Here is a 15,887-nt window from a genome sequence, read left to right as displayed (position 1 = left end):
CAGTTAAGTTAGAAGCTTGTGGTAAAGCCAGGAGAGCTGCCCACCCCATTCCAGTAAGGTAGCAAAGGCTCAGCTGATGGACTCTCTGGGGAGTTAGCAGCTGCCACAGGCTCCCCGACCCCTGCATTTTCATTCCCTTATTTTCTATAATAACATAGTAACAATGTAGACAGAGATTTTCGAAAGTTTGTCTCCAATGGCTTACTCTTTTGATGCTGTGCTGTATTTTATTAACTGACATGTTGAATAAATGGACTTTTGCAGGCCACTTCTCACATTGGTAATTCCACTCAGGCTGCTGTGAGGGATGCAGTTGTTGGGAGACCATCCTTGGATAAAAAAGTTCAGTAGCATCTTAACAAGAGGATCCAACAAGACCCCGGCCAGCCCCTTCTGATTTCTGGGCTTCTGCCACGGCCACAGGTGCAGGTGCCAAGGAACGCAGACCTGGGACCATCTGGAAAGAGCTGAAACACAGCACTAATAAACGAACAGACCTTTCCTGTGGTTTCAAATTCTTAAACACACTTCCATTTCTCTTGGAAACATTTCTTTTCCTTGCTGGTATAGAGCCAAGCCTATGTCTGTCTTCTTATTACTCTCTGCTTTGTGCACTTTATGGGGAAAAAGCTAAAAGAAAAAATGGAAATGCGGTTTTGTCCTTTATGTGCCATTTAGTGCCTTTTAAGGTTGAATCCATGCTTTTGAGGACATAATAGGGAGGGGATTGAGGATAACCACATGAAAGATGCTGTTTTGGTGAATTATCAGTTCTTTTGTACCTTAGTCTTTTGAAAAGGATTTTTTTTTTAAAGTTTACAAAACTTGCAAAAGCTTCAGAACTAAAGACTGACTAAAAATGATGCCATTACACTTTTAAAGTCTTATAATATTAGAGAATTGTTTTTGCCACATAGTATGGAAAAATTATATCGTATTTAACTCTACCGTACACTGAAATTTAAGATCTGTTTCCTGACAGGCTGGCAGTTTTGTTAGAACATACTCTTTTTTTTTTTTTTTTTTTTTGCCTTCCTTCATTCCTATAGCTTCTTTCTAGAAAAGAGACAAATATGGCTTGAGAAACCAGAGCAGCTTGTAATAAAAGGAATGAGCTTTCATACTTTAAGAAGAAAGCTTGAGTTTAAATGAACCATGTGACCTCTGATAAGTCATTTGAACTTGTGCCTTGGTCAGATTCACTGATTGTAGGTTTATATACATATATGTATTATACATAACTCACACACAATTGTCATTTGAGAGTTTTTGTTTTTTAGAGTTCTGTATGAAAACAGAACTTTATCAAGGATTAGAGGAAAGACATTTACCAAACATAACTGCCTTTAACTGGCATCCTGTTTCATGTGGTTTAGCAGTAAATCAGGTCTTTATCCACAATGTTTATTTGCATTCTCCTATTCACTGTCTAATGTTTTTAATAATGGAGCTAAAACTGTCAGTTTTATTGAATCATCCTTTTAACTTTATACATGACTAGTCTGGTAGCTTTAAAATAGCTTTGGCTTAGTAAGGACCAAAGTCCCACCCAAATATGGACATATAATATCTAGAAGTATCTAAGAATTCTTCATTTACCTTGATCATGTGATAAAAAACTTTATCAGTTGCCTTTTCCTTTGGTTTTATAATGGTGAATTGTTGTGGATTTTAAAACTTCATAAAACTTGCCTGCAGGTATTTATATAAACATTCAGGTATGTGAGCCTTAATTCTTAAGATAATTTAACTTTTGCTGTGGGAGGTAGGGAGGTTTAGGCAAATTCTAAGGGTAAATTCTTTATACGTGAAGTATGAATGGAAGGTAGAAAAAGTCTCTTCTAGCATGTAATCTCTGTCAAAGAATATTTCTCTTGACTGTTTTAACACTTTACCACTCAAGTATTTTTACAAGTTCTGAATTAATTCCAAGTGTTTTATGTGTTTTTTCATATTTACATACCATCTTGCCCTGAAGCTCTTGCTGTTTTATTCAGCTGTGGTTAAATTCTAGAAGAATTCCAGCTTGTCCTAAAAGCTGTTTACTTGCATATCAGTGATACTTAGCTTTATTATCAATAAATTAAAAACTTAGTTTTGAAAGTTTGGTGCATTTTCAGGTGGCCTCTCATCTTCCTGAAGGTTGATACTTATTTGCTAAAGGCCTTACAGATGTTGAGATACTTAGCTTTTAATGCATTTGTATAAGCACATTTATAGATTTCAGAAAAATTGTCTAGAATTATCCTACTTTTAATGGTGAGAAAGGATGCTGTGTTTAAATTTTATTTTAATACTAAAATATTAGATTTTTTAAAATAAAAAATATATGATGTATGATTTAATGAAATCTTAGAATTTAGTTACTGTTTAAATCCACCATTTCTGTTTTGATCTTAAAGGAATAACTTTGTTTAATTACCCTGGGGAACCCTTATTTTTTTGTCTTTATCAGTTAACTTATTCTTCCTCTGGAAATTGTTTATAATATTTTCTCAGTGAGGATTTTTATGGTTTCCTTTGGCCTCTTTTTTTTTTTTTAACAGAAAATTGATGATTTTATGTCAGCTTTTCCAATAAAAGGTACATTCTCATTGCTGGCTATAAATTGTCTTGGGGAGGTTTATAACCAGGTTGAAAAGAATGTCTTTTACCCCTTACCTTCCCTCAGCCGTTAGTTTGTGGGTCAGGGACATTACTTAGGACTAAGTTTTTGCTTGGTGTTTGTTGCTCTGCCACTCCTGCCTTTCCATGCAAGCATTTTTAATTTGCACATTCCTAACAGTATATGGGGCACATTCCTATTAACATATAAAAGGTTTTCAGAATTTTCTATGAAAATACTTCATTTTAGGAGAGGTTAAATATTGTTAAGTTTTTTGTTTTCTTAATACTTCCAGTTAGCTTCTAAGTAAAAATAATAGAATCAAAATTTTGATTGTTTCACTGAGGTGTGTAGACAAAATGAGGGAAAACTCTCATGTATGGTGATAAAACATCCGTAAAGTCATAGCCTTATTTTGGCGGTGTACCAAGAGATCTGTTTTCCCGCAGAGGTTTATATAGTAACAGCTACTTCATACTTGGTAGAGTTGCCTGTGAGTATTGTTTTTGTTTTACCTGGTTTTTCTTTTTTTTTTTCCTCTTTCATGAAGTAAAATGCTTTATGCGAACAAACAGACAAACTGCCTTGTACTGGCAGTGCGTTTCTTTAACAGGTCATACCCAGCGTTCCACCTGGCTTATGAAAATGGTGTCTTGGATAGGGTGAGTTTGGATGAGTGTGTATGTATGTTTGAGTTACAGAGAAATTAAGTAGTTGATTTAAGTCCAGGCAAAAGCGATTAAAAAAGTTTTATTTTTCCCTAGAGTATTTTTTTTAAAGTAATGTAAACTTACATGGACATCTGCATAGAGCTATTGAAATGTAATTTAGGATTATTTAGGATGGCTGCCATCTAAGGTCGCAAACATGGGCTGCATCATTCTGGCTTACCTTTAGATCCAACAAAATTTTAGTCAAGAATAAGGGCATGATGAAGACAAGCTTCAGTTCCTAAAACACAAACTGTTTGTGTAGGTGGTGTTTTAAAATGACATTCAAAAGCCCATTTGTAAGAGACCATTTTGCATTTGAATCGTTTTCCTTCTGTTAAGTCCTGTTGTACCTATGTTTTGGATAGTGGTTCTCCTCTACCTTGAAGTGCATAAAACTTACCCCTGGGAGGCATATTTAAAGAAATTCAAATTCCCAGCTTTATACCCAGGGATTGCCTCAGTGTGTCTGGGTCTGGGTTGTGGCCCTGGAATCACCACTTTTAAAAACAGCATCACAGGTGGTTCAGAGACCACAGCGAGAGAGACTGCTTGGAGGGATGGGAAAGTGCAATTCAGTATTGTCTGGAGGCAAGTGGATGGCTTTTGCCTGAGGTTCAGAATAGGTGGTCTACTGCCAGATACAATCACTGAGAGTTTACAGTGTTCAGAGTAATAAGGATGCCTTTAGTCTAGAGGATTATCTAAACTCTGTGAAAATGTTTTTCTAAATTAGGAAGTCCTAGTGCCTTCTCTGAGAGATGAATGTACAAGTATCCTATTTACTACCGGGTGTAATTAGGATTTTTAAAAAAAAAACTATTTTGAAAGTTGTTTTTCTTTTAAAAAAACAAAGTTCAGCACTGTGACTTTGAACCTCTAAATCTTTTATGCACAGAAAACCTTAAGCCTAAGTAAAAATGAACAAAAAGGAAGGAGAAGATCATAACTGTGAAAATTAGCCACAAAATAGCCCTTACCAGGGACTTTCAAGATAGATGTAAGGGCAGAAAGATTTTAGAAGAAATTTTTCTTCCTGGGAAAGGCATTTCAGGTGCCAGAACTAAGATTTAAATGTAGTGTTTTATGACCAAGGGAAGGCGGCATTTGATTCCCGAAGTTTCCAATTTTGATGAATAAATGCTATCATGGACTTAAGCCTTAAAGGAGTTAATATTAATTTTGAGCATATATAGAATTTCCTTTCTGATTTCTTTTTCTTCAAAAAAAAATGTTCAAAGCACTTTCTTTCTCCTAGACCCTTTTTGAATGGCTTTAAAATTTAATATACTTATTAAAAAGTGCAATGGATTAGATTATGCTATTAGTATATTAAAAGCTTGTTTCTGTTTCTTAGTTTTAAGGTCATTTAATGGAATAAAGATCACAGCACCATGTTACTTGTGTTTCTTCTTTCTCTGTTCTTTCACATGGGAGGATCTGTGAAGTACATTTGGGCTTGGCAAAGCTAATAGGATCTCTAAGGGGATGAAAACTTGGGTCAAAGGCGCAGTGGTCATGCGGTTTGAGTGAGTCAGCTTTCTCTGTCCTGCAAAACAATACTGAACTAGTATCTTACTAGCATAATGCTGGAGCAGGCTGTGCTGTGGGAGGTATTGGGTAAAATGGAGCTAACTGGTTAATGGTTCCTTGTTGGGAGTGGGGTGAGGTAAAGAAAGCTCTATTGAAAGCTTTCCCTTTCACTGACGACCTTGGAGGCAGTGGGGAAGTTGGTTTGAACTTCTCAAATATTGACTAATCACTTTACATACCCAATTTAGCCCTACAATAAAAAGATTTATTTCCTAGTTTGAAACATACACTGGGTGGGGTCAGTAGCCTCCATCCCTCCATCCATCCATCCATCCCTGATCGTACCAGGCTGGGTGTTGCACTGAGTTCATCGCAGTTTAGTAGGGAAGGGGCAAACTCACAAGTAGATGAGATACGAAGAGTATGGGGAGTGATGATTCCTCCATCAGCGTAGGCTGGCTGGAAGGAAGGACCAGGGTGGGAAAAGTGGTCGTGGGGGGGGAGACGTCAAGCAAACTGTGGCTTGTCTTTGGTGCATTGGCCTTGTTGCCTTTGATGACCGTAAACAGTTTGCCAAAGATAAGTCCAACTCTAACTAGCTTAATAACTAAAAAAATAGAATTGTAACTATGAAAAAGTTTCTTATAATTGGCTGTCTAGAAGTTAAGCTAGCATGAGGCCCTGGAAGAACTCAAATGTCAACAGGACTGTTATCTCCTGTATGCAGTGGCTGCATTATTTGCTCTTGCAGGTAGATCTCCATGCTGCCGGGGAGGGCAGGAACACATGGCTCCAGGCTTATTCATCTCTTTTAAGTCCCCAGAGGAAAGAGGCTTTTTGACCCACTGCCTATTCAAAAATGTGTATTTATGTGTGTGTGTATATATATATATTATATATATATATATATATATACACACACACACACACCTCCATCCTAGAGAAAGATTCTGACTGGTCTCTGGCTTGGGTCATATGCTCCTTCCAGGGCCACTGCCTAACCTGAGGGCTGGGGCATGATAACCAGCCATATGTAGGTCACATGTGTCCCTACTCGGGGTGATGGGGGTACTGTGATTGGCGGCTCCACCAGAACTACATGGAGTCACCAGATGAGAGACTGCTGGACAAAAACGAATGTCCACTGCAGTTTTCAGTTCCCCAGACTGGCCATTTCACAAGCTAGTGGAACGAGAGCCTGCAACGTCTCGGGAATGTGCTTTTAAGGGGAAATAGACGTGGTGATGCGCATTCATGCAGTGGAAGCTCCTCAGGGCCTCTCGAGGGGTTTATTCTCACCTCTTCAGTAGGGTTTGAGGGGTTGCAGAGATAGGCAATTCACAAGGAAGTTATACTTCACTTTCCTTTCACAAAAGCCTGATTTTTCCAGCCAGGACGAACTGTCAAAATTGGTATATTCACAAAGCCTGCCCAGAGTGGCCTGGATACACGTAAAAAGCCTGCATTCGCTTGGCCGACGGAGCACCTTTCCCCTGCGGGGTGCTCCAGGTTTGAGCTGCTGTTCAGCGTCAGAGCCCTCATGTTATCGTGAAATGCTCCCGCTGTGGATTCTGCTCCCTTAGATGCGGTTTGCTGCCCACTCTTCCTACCCCCTCCCTTTCCTCTTGGCCTGGCCTTGATACTCGTCCCCGCCCCCCACCTGCTCAGAATCCCACAGGGTCTCTTAGGCCTGCTCGGCATTTAGCCTTGTGCCGTTTCCTCCCACTTCCTCAGTTACTTCTTCCTCAGAGGCAGCACGACAATGGATCTCATGGAGGAGGAGAACCATCAGAAGGCAGAGAATGGAGAGATTGCAAATAATTAAAAAGTAATATTTTCCACCTGTCACAAGAAGAGTAACGGGGCTACACAGCTGGTTGCAGAAAAGACTGGAGGCTTCGTAGGCAGATAGCAGTTTGATCCTGGCTGTTTTGATCTTGGCTCTCCACCCAAATCGTTGTTTTGGACTTGGAATGGGGCTTAAGGGCAGACTATCTTGCTGGGGATGGTGGTGGCATCACATGGTATCTTCTCTTGGGGGTTTTCTTACACAGCTCCACTTTTGAGAGCTGTGTGAAAGGTCAAAATCACTTCCTTGACATCCCCGTCCCTCAGTGTTCTTTTTATTTTGTTTTTCCTGGCAGAGCAACAGGAAAAAAAAAAAAAAAAAAGGGGGGGGGAGGGAGGAAGGAAGGAAGGAAGAATAAGAAAGTAAAGGAAGTGACATCTGGGCAATACTGAAAGCAGAGAGTAAGAAGAGGCAGAATCTGTGGTTTCCTGAAAGCTGAACCTTTCCATCCTGGGTTTGACTGCCTTACAGGTAGTCTCTTGCTCCATACACATAACAGCTTGTTGCGTGAGTAGTAATACACATAAAGCTCTGGTGTTTATTTTCAGCGCCTCTTGCCGGGAAGCTGGTGAGGAACGTGATGTTGATGAGCACGTTCCTTCTTGCTGTTAACAACAGCCAACGGGTCCCGAGTAAGAACTTGCCCCGTGCCAGACATAAGCCTCATTTCATCTGCTGCTTTCCCTTTGGGGAATGTATTTTTTTATATTATCTTTTTTTTTTTATAAATTTACTTATTCATTTATTTACTTTTGGCTGTGTTGGGTCTTCGTTTCTGTGCGAGGGCTTTCTCTAGTTGTGGCGAGCGGGGGCCACTCTTCATCGCGGTGCGCGGGCCTCTCACTGTCGCGGCCTCTCTTGCTGCGGAGCACAGGCTCCAGACGCACAGAGCTCAGTATTTGTGGCTCACGGGCCCAGTTGCTCCGTGGCACGTGGGATCTTCCCAGACCAGGGCTCGAACCCGTGTCCCCTGCATTGGCAGGCAGACTCTCAACCACTGCGCCACCAGGGAAACCCTATATTATCTTATATATTGTACAATATCATCACCCCTCCACTGGCAGATGAACAAACAGGCTGAGAGAGGGAAGGGTGCCCTGGACCCTGTAGGTAGCCAGGGACAGGATTTGGCCCACGCGTCCTGATTCCAAGCTCAGTGCCGGCGGGACGGAGCAGGAAAATAGAGATGAAGAGGAGCTGCTTCTACCCTTTAGGAGTCACAGACCACTGCACAGGAAGGGCCTGTCTTTGGTCACTCGTTCACTCATTGATTCATTGATCCATTCATTCATTCATGGAATACCTGCTGTGTACCAGGTGGGTGCCAGGTTTTGGGGATATCTAATGGCTTAAGACCCAATAGTTAAAAGTACTTTCTCTCTGGTATGCCCTTGCCTTTAAATGGCTTTAAAGCTTAATATACAGTAGTCCCCCCTTTTCCTAGGGGCATACGTTCCAAGGCCCCCAGCAGATGTCTGAAACCGTAGGAAGTACGCAACCGTTAAGATAGTACCCGCTTATCCACAGTGTTGTCTCCTTGTTTGTTACCCAGCGGACTGCAGAAAAAGAAACCGCGGATAACGGGGGCCTATTGTAGTTTTAAACTACAGTATAAGCCCACTGGCGTGGAGGAAATGAGCAGATTGATGACACTCCAGTGTGATGTGTATACAAGATCTTAAGTTGAGCGGGCCGCAGCGCGTGCGTAGCCGAGGTGAGGAGGCGGCGGCCCTGCGCTGGGTTCTGGAGGCGCCTCCGCGCAGGGGAGGGTGTGCTGAGAGGCTTCGGGGTGAGCGGGGAGCGTCCTGGTATGTCTGGTATGTCTGCCCCAGAGGCTGGAGCAGGCTGTCACTGTCGCCGGGGCAGGGAGCTCTGCGAGGCTCTAATTAGTCAGTCTCACGGGGAGGGGCCAGTTGACCTCACGCTGGCCTGGACTCTGCGGCCATTTAGCCGGTTCCCTTTTCAGTGGAGGCCGCGCTGCATTCCAAGTCCTCGAGGTGGGGGGAGCGGTACTTCCCGGAACTTGAGGAAGGGTGAGACGCTTGCGGGGGCTCTCAGGTGTTACAGGCTGTGGTGGGGGATGGAGAGCTTGGGTGAGGCGGGAGTAAACAAGTTAGGGAGCCGCTGAGGGCAGCGGCCGGGGACGGAGGGCCCGGCGCGAGGGCGGCCCCGCTGACTGTCTGGGGGCGCAGCGCGCCCTGGTAGGTGACACGGCTCGCGCTCCCCCCCGCTGCGTCGCCCGGCTCTCCGGTATCAGGTGTACCTCCCTGGCCCCTGCAAGGGATTCATCCGTTCACGGCCAAGTGCAGGGGCAGGGAGGGGGCCGGCGAGGAATTCGCAGGGAGTGAGCCCGTTGTTCTCGGAGGGGTTAGAGACCAACCGGGCACGGTCTCCCCCGCCAGAAGCCACAGTCCCCTGGGGTCTTGGGGACTCTGTTTCCTGCTACTGACAATGAATCCCTGCTCTCCCGCTGCCTCAGGCGTTTACTCAGCTGATAAAGCCAACTCCAGCGTGAAATTGAGGGCCTCCATTACCGAAGGAGATGCGCGCGCCCGTGGTGAGTTGAGGGGGGGCGAGTGGGCTGGGAGTGGGGGCCGTGTTTCGGTGGGTCTGAGTCATCACTTACGAGAGAGAGGGTCCTTGAGGATGTGGCCTCCACATGTGGTTGCCCCACTGGCGGGTGGGCATCAGGTGTGAGATGCGCGTCGGTGGGTATCCGTTGGAGTTGTCTCAGTGTGAGTAACTGTGTGGGCGGGTTGGGAGGCCGCCCTGCCTGAAACAGGCCCCCGGGAGCGGGGAGGCAGCAAGGAGAGATTTGCCCCGCCAAGGTCCTGTGCTGCCTTCCCGAGTCAGACCAGAACACCTGGGTGGGCTCCTGGGGCTGAGTGTCTGGGGCTGCACCTGCTGCCCCCCGAGCCTGGGTCTGACAACAGGTGATTCTTCCGGCCTCAGCTGATGCACCTCATGACCAGCCCTGCCAGCAAGTTCCCAACTCTCACTTTTCCTATGGTTCAGAAATCATAAAGGTGCTTAGCAAATGCTTCCTTTCAGCCTAGCTGGACCTGCTCCAGAGAGGTTCTGAGCCCGGCTTTTGAGGTAGACTCGCCCCGGGACCGTGTTCCTGCTGAGCACCTAGCTGTGGCACTTTGACCAAGTTTCAAATCAACTCTCTTCCCCAGAGTGAGGATTATACGACTTAATACTTATGAACTGCTCAGAACAGTGCTTCACACACGTATTATGTGCTCAACTGTAGTTCATTGTTATTAGGATTATGATTTAATCCATGTAAAGGGCTTAGCACAGTGCCTGGTGTTAGGGTGTACCTGGAATATTTGATGTCTGGAGTGGTCATTTGAAAACATCCTCTCCGTTAACTAGCAACATTATTTTCAGTAATAATCATGAAATGAATAGTAATAATGGCCAGAAAAGAAACACAGTCAAGTTTCTTCTGTTGAGCTTTGTATATGAAATCATGCCAGTGAAAATATAAAAACTGAAAAATAAAGTAGGTGTTATAGAGAAAAATAGAAGTAACGGGTTAATAGCTTTTAATTGCATTAGTGTATTTTTGAAGAAAACGTATTCTTACATATAGGTTGGTCACAGTAGTGAATAATAATGCCATTACAGTTTCTGTTTTAACTTTAGTTTCTGAAAAGTTGTCCTTGACTTTGACAAAATTGATCTTCTTTGTATATTCATGTTCAACACTCAGTAGAGCTAGATTTGTCCATTTATCTTTATTCACAGTTGAAGAACACTTTTTAAATTTATTTATTAAAAATTTTTTTATTGAAGTATAGTTGATTCACAATGTTGTGTTACTTTTTGCTGTACAGCAAAGTGAATCAATTATGCATATACATATATCCACTGTTTAGATTCTTTTCCTATATAGGTCATTACAGAGTATTGAGTAGAGTTCCCTGTGCTACACAGTAGGTCCTTATTAGTTATCTATTTTATATATAGTAGTGTGTATATGTCGAGAAGACACTTTTTATTAATTTTAATTTCAAAAGCTTCTCTCATATGAAACAACAGGTATACAAATTGGAAAAACCTTAAACATTAGGATAAGTTTGTCAGAAATTCATAAAAATTCCATTTCATAATAAATTGGAGAAATTGCAACGCTGCCTATGTCTTAAAAAAATTAATTCTAGTGGCTTCTATGTTTTATTTATTTTTGCTGATCTCTAGAGAGCTCTCTCTTTTTTTTTTGGCCACACCACATGGCTTATGGGATCTTAGTTCCCAAACCAGGGATTGGACTGGGTCCTCGGCAGTGCGAGTGTGGAGTCCCAATCCCTGGACCACCAGGGATTCCTGATTTTTTTAATTTATTTGATTGGAGTATAGTTGACTACAATGTGTGAATTTCTGCTGTACAGCACAGTGATTCAGTTATACACACATATACATTCTTTTTCATATTCTTTTCCATTATAGTTGATCACAGGATATTGAATATAGTTCCCTGTGCTATACAGTAGGACATTTGTTGTTTATCCATTCTAGTGGCTTTGTTTTTATTTTGATTTATTATTATTATTTTTTAAAACATTTATTTATTTATTTGGCTATGCCGGGTCTTAGTTGCCACGTGTGGGATCTAGTTCCCTGACCAGGGGTCTAACCCGGGCCCCCTGCATTGGGAGCATGGAGTCTTAACCCTGGACCAGCAGGGAAGTCCTCATTCTAGTGGCTTTTAAATATATCCACATTTAAAACATTTTCACTGAAACATATTCACCAGAAAATTCATTGTAAGTTTTTATCTTATTTGGCAAAATTCTCCCCAGTTTTTCTTCTTTGGCAAAAATCAGAGAAAATGGCCGAATGATGGTAAACTTTGACATTTATTTAATCCATTGCTTTAGAATGAGAGTCTAGTTCTTGGTGAAGTTGATCCAGACTTTCAAACACTTCTCTTTCAAACACTTTTCTTCTGGCCCTGGGAGAGCAGACTCTTGTCTTCTGTTTAAACACAGGAAAATGTAGGATCACAGGGGTTGGTGGCCCAAACTGTGCTGAAAGTGAACTTGAACCATTCCGAGCCATTCAGAACTTACTGTTGGAACAGACACATGTAGCTGAGTCTGTGTATGTTGGGGGTTGACTGTATAGCTGGGTGTTCTCTGATTAAACTTCCATGTAGAAGACTGAAAGAATAAGAAATGAAAGTGTGCTAATTTAAAGCTCACATATATATATATTTTTTAAAATAAATTTATTTACTTATTTATTTATGGCTGCGTTGGGTCTTTGTTGCTGCGCGTGGCTTTCTCTAATTGCGTTGAGTGGGGGCTACTCTTTGCTGCGGTGCGCGGGCTTCTCATTGCGGTGGCTTCTCTTGTTGCAGAGCATGGGCTCTAGGTGTGCAGGCTTCAGTAGTTGTGGCACATGGGCTCAGTAGTTGTGGCATGCGGACTTCAGTAGTTGTGGCTCGGAGGCTCTAGAGCGCAGTCTCAGTAGTTGTGGCACACGGGCTTAGTTGCTCTGCGGTATGTAGGATCTTCCTGGACCAGGGCTTGAACCCGTGTCCCCTGCATCGGCAGGCGGATTCTTAACCACTGCGCCACCAGGGATGTCCCTATATTATTAACTCTCAACAGGAGGTGCATGAGTTAGAACTTAGACCAATATCACTGATATTGTTTAAAAGTGTTGGCACACGGTGATAGTAAACAGCAGACTGATTTTTGGTGTGTCTTATCATGGTTTTAAAATTCTCTATGGACAACTCTCCCCTATTTGTCTGCGCCCAGAGGATTCGGCTCTCACTCTCCCACTCTGGGTGTGCCACTGCCTGGCTCTTAGGGCTTGACAAATGTTAGTTGTTGTTAAAGCAGCTGCCTGGACCTCCCTGGGACCGAGAGGCTGTGTGTCTACCATATGGGCCCACGTTTCTCCAAGCCCTTTAGTCCAGCCCTGAGTCCTCCTGGTCAGGGCCAGCGCTGACCATTTCCCTCCCCTCTGTGTTCTAAATTTACTTAGAATTCGTGGGCCAGGAGCTTTGCCTTCCCTTCTCCACCCACCCTGCCCTTAAACCTGTGGCTTGTTGAGCAGCGGCTGCTGGGGACGTGAAGCTCCAAAGGGCATCTGAGGCTCCAGATATGCAGAAATCGATGGGCCTGCTCTGGTCTCTGACTCTAGACTCGCTTATTGACTTCTTTATGACCCTCTAGGTTTGCCTGATGATCTGACAGATCTCTGCGGGGCTAGTTAAGGTGCAAAAGGGAGGGGGCGGGACCAGAGGCTGGGAGGGGCTTGAGGAGGAAGCAGTGTGTCCCTCTTGCCCACAGACCTCTGCTGAGAATGTTGTATGTGCCTGGCTGGTTGCTCAGTCCAGCTGGAGAGCTGGGCAGGGAAACTGATCATTCCTTCCCAGGGGCTCAGCCCAACAATTATAGTCATCGGATAAACGGGGCTGCGGCTGATAAACACTCTGCCCTGGAGTCTGAGGGAGGCACTGAGGAGGTGGAGACGTGAGGGATGAGTAGGAATTTGCCAGTGAACAGTCAGGGGCATTGCAGGACTAGAGCACAGTGATGTGGAGGCAAAGCTCACCATGGGGGTGCTGAGCAGATGTCAGTAGCTTCGTGTGAATTACTTCGTGTGAAGAACTGGGGCTTTGGATTCAGGAAGACCTTCAGGATTCAGTGTAATCCTGGCATTGCTTCTCAGGGAGTTCTCTTGGGCCAGTTACTTCCTACATCTGAGCTGTTTTCTGGTCAGTGAAATGGGCTGCTGTAAGGATTCCAGGTAACCTGTGAAAACCCCGAGGAGTGCATGGTGACAGCGGTGGTGGTTCCCACATGAGTTCAGGGGGAGTCCTGGTTCCCGTGGCGTGAGGTTCAACATGTAGAACAGGTCTGAGGCTTGGAGGTCAAGAGCCTGGGAGGGCGAATGAGTTTTGCCTCCTTTTTCCAGGATACACATGACCTTTGGGTTGCTGTGGCTGGACCTGGTACCCACTGGAGCTGCCACTGTCCCTCTCCCGGAGGCTGGCAAGGGAAGAGGTGATGTGTCAGCCTAACCCCTCCTCTACCTTCTCACTGGGCCCGAGGCTGGGGAGTCTGCCCCCCACCTCGAGTTCCCCGGACCCACCCAGCCTGGGGCACAGGGTCTCAACCCTCTAATAAGCGTTAAGGGGTTTTGCAGCTTTTCACCCCCATTATCTCACTTATTCCTCACACAGACTCTGCTGGATGGATCTTAATGGCACTGTTTTACCAGAGAACCTCAGAGAGGTTAAATGATTCTTGAAGGTCACACAGCAATAGAGCAGAGGGGCCTCACTTGCAGGTGGCCTGGGCCCTGCTTCTGACAACGCAGCCTCAGATAGACAGGATTGATGGTGGGCTCCTCAGGGGTTTCTTTTCTTTTTAAAGGCTTGGCATCAAAACTCCCAACTCTGTGCTGGAAAAGTCCCTTTTCAGCACCCTCCCTGGACTTCCGGTTTTTGAATTACATGCTTGTAGATGTTTTCCCCAGAGTATCAGAAATGAAGTGGGTGAGTTGAGGGATTTCCACATTCACCAGAGCGTGTGATTTGGGAACAAGGAGAACTTGCTCTCAGGCTGGGTTTCACATCCTCCATAGTGTCTCCAGCTACTCCTGGAGCTGCCTCTGACCTTCCCAAATCCAAAATAATAAAAGCACCCCCAAGAACAGTGGCAGCAAAAACTGCTGTTTACCTGTGTGCCAGGTAGTATTTGCTGAGTGCTTTATAGGTACTCATTTATTTGATCCTCAGGACAACCTCATGAATCAGGTGCTGTAATTATCCTCGTCTTAGAGCTGAGGAAACTGAGGCTGGGAGAAGTTGGGTAACGTGCCCAAGGCTATCCAGCTAGTAAGTAGCAGAGCCAGAATTTGAACCCAGGCTGTCTGGCTTCAGAGCCCACGGCTGTAATCAGTATGCAGTTTCTGAAAACCAAATGCATCCTAATTTAAATGCAGAGCAGTAATGCTCATTAGCCTACTTTCTGTATTTTTTGTATGCCTGAAATATTTCATTAAAATAAAAAAATTGCAAACTTCTGATGAGGAGGCTGAATGGAGCTGAGTGTAGGCGGATTGGAATGCTTCCTTAGCGGCCTTGAATGAAAGAAAAACATTCTAGGGACTTCCCTCGTGGTCCAGTGGGTAGGACTCCACGCTCCCAGTGCAGGGGTTGGGGTTTGATCCCTGGTCAGGGAACCAGATCCCACATGCATGCCACAACTAAGAGTCCACATGCTGAAACTAAGGAGTCTGCATTGCCACAACGAAGATCCCATGTGCCGCAACTAAGTCCCGGCACAGCCAAAATAAATACATAAATAAATATTTAAAAAAATAAATAAGTAAAATTAACTAAAAATATAGGTACCCCATTCAAAGTAAAATTAATGAAAAATAAAGAAAAACATTCTTTTTGTTTTGTTTCAACCCTTGGGTTGAAAATTCTTCTGGAAGTGCCCTTACTTTTCCATCTGGTCCTGTCCAGTGCCCACAGCGGAGGGTCTCACACTGGATCAGAGTTGCAGGAGTGAATGTGGATTAACATGCAGGGGCAGATGGTGAAATCTGCCAGAAGGCTGGCAGATTTTCCTTGTGGTGGGGATCAGGCTGTGGTTCAAGTTCCTGCTTTGCTACTTTCGGGCTGACCTAAGTGACCTCATTCCCTTAGTGTCAGTTTCCCCACCTGCAAAGCGAGGTATGACTGCCCCTCTCTGCCTAACCCGTCTCTCCTGTGGTTCTCTGGGCTGCACAGTAGAATCACCTGGAAGCTTACAAAACTGCCAGGCCTGGGTTCCACCCCAGGGATCCTGCTTCTGACCCAACCGCAAGATCACCCCGAGGCGCCCGCACCGCTGTGCTTTTGCTCCTGTCTGCCCCGTCTCCATATTTCCCCTTTCCGGCCGCTTCCTCCCCACTGCCTCCTCTGACTGCAGGAGAGTGTGAGGGTTAAGAGTGAAGGATTTCAAAGCACCGAGCTGATCTCCCTGTGCTATGCGGCTGCTTCCCGCTAGCTATCTACTTTACATTTGGTAGTGTATGTATGTCCATGCCACTCTCTCACTTCGTCCCAGCTTACCCTTCCCCCTCCCTGTGTCCTAAAGTCCATTCTCTACGTCTGGGTCTTTATTCCTGTCCTGCCCTTAGGTTCTTCAGAAACATTTTTTTTTTAGAT

At 44.4% G+C, this 15,887-nt stretch overlaps 2 protein-coding genes across 8 annotated transcripts in view; both read left to right on the top strand.

Annotated features, from left to right (window-relative positions):
• ATL3 (atlastin GTPase 3) overlaps positions 1 to 4,715 on the top strand; it is a 50,816-nt gene extending 46,101 nt beyond the window's left edge. For all 5 annotated transcript variants that reach the window (XM_060019090.1, XM_060019091.1, XM_060019092.1 and 2 more), the window contains exon 13: positions 265 to 4,715. In XM_060019090.1, the coding sequence (XP_059875073.1) occupies positions 265 to 351 (87 nt within the window). In that variant the 3' untranslated portion in view covers positions 352 to 4,715. The remainder of the gene's footprint in view (positions 1 to 264) is intronic.
• A 3,756-nt stretch (positions 4,716 to 8,471) lies between these two features.
• LOC132430009 (phospholipase A and acyltransferase 3) overlaps positions 8,472 to 15,887 on the top strand; it is a 30,732-nt gene continuing 23,316 nt past the window's right edge. Inside the window, exons 1-2 of one of the 3 annotated variants that reach the window (XM_060019087.1) lie at positions 8,472 to 8,514; positions 9,177 to 9,254. In XM_060019087.1, the coding sequence (XP_059875070.1) occupies positions 9,240 to 9,254 (15 nt within the window). In that variant the 5' untranslated portion in view covers positions 8,472 to 8,514; positions 9,177 to 9,239. Of the gene's footprint in view, positions 8,515 to 8,604; positions 8,731 to 8,857; positions 8,899 to 9,176; positions 9,255 to 15,887 lie in introns of those variants that run through there. The other 2 variants (XM_060019086.1, XM_060019089.1) reach the window with 2 other exon arrangements.

Source organism: Delphinus delphis, chromosome 8, assembly GCF_949987515.2.
Source record: "Delphinus delphis chromosome 8, mDelDel1.2, whole genome shotgun sequence".
Classification (NCBI taxonomy): Eukaryota; Metazoa; Chordata; class Mammalia; order Artiodactyla; family Delphinidae; genus Delphinus; species Delphinus delphis.
This window is presented reverse-complemented; position numbering and strand designations above follow the sequence as displayed.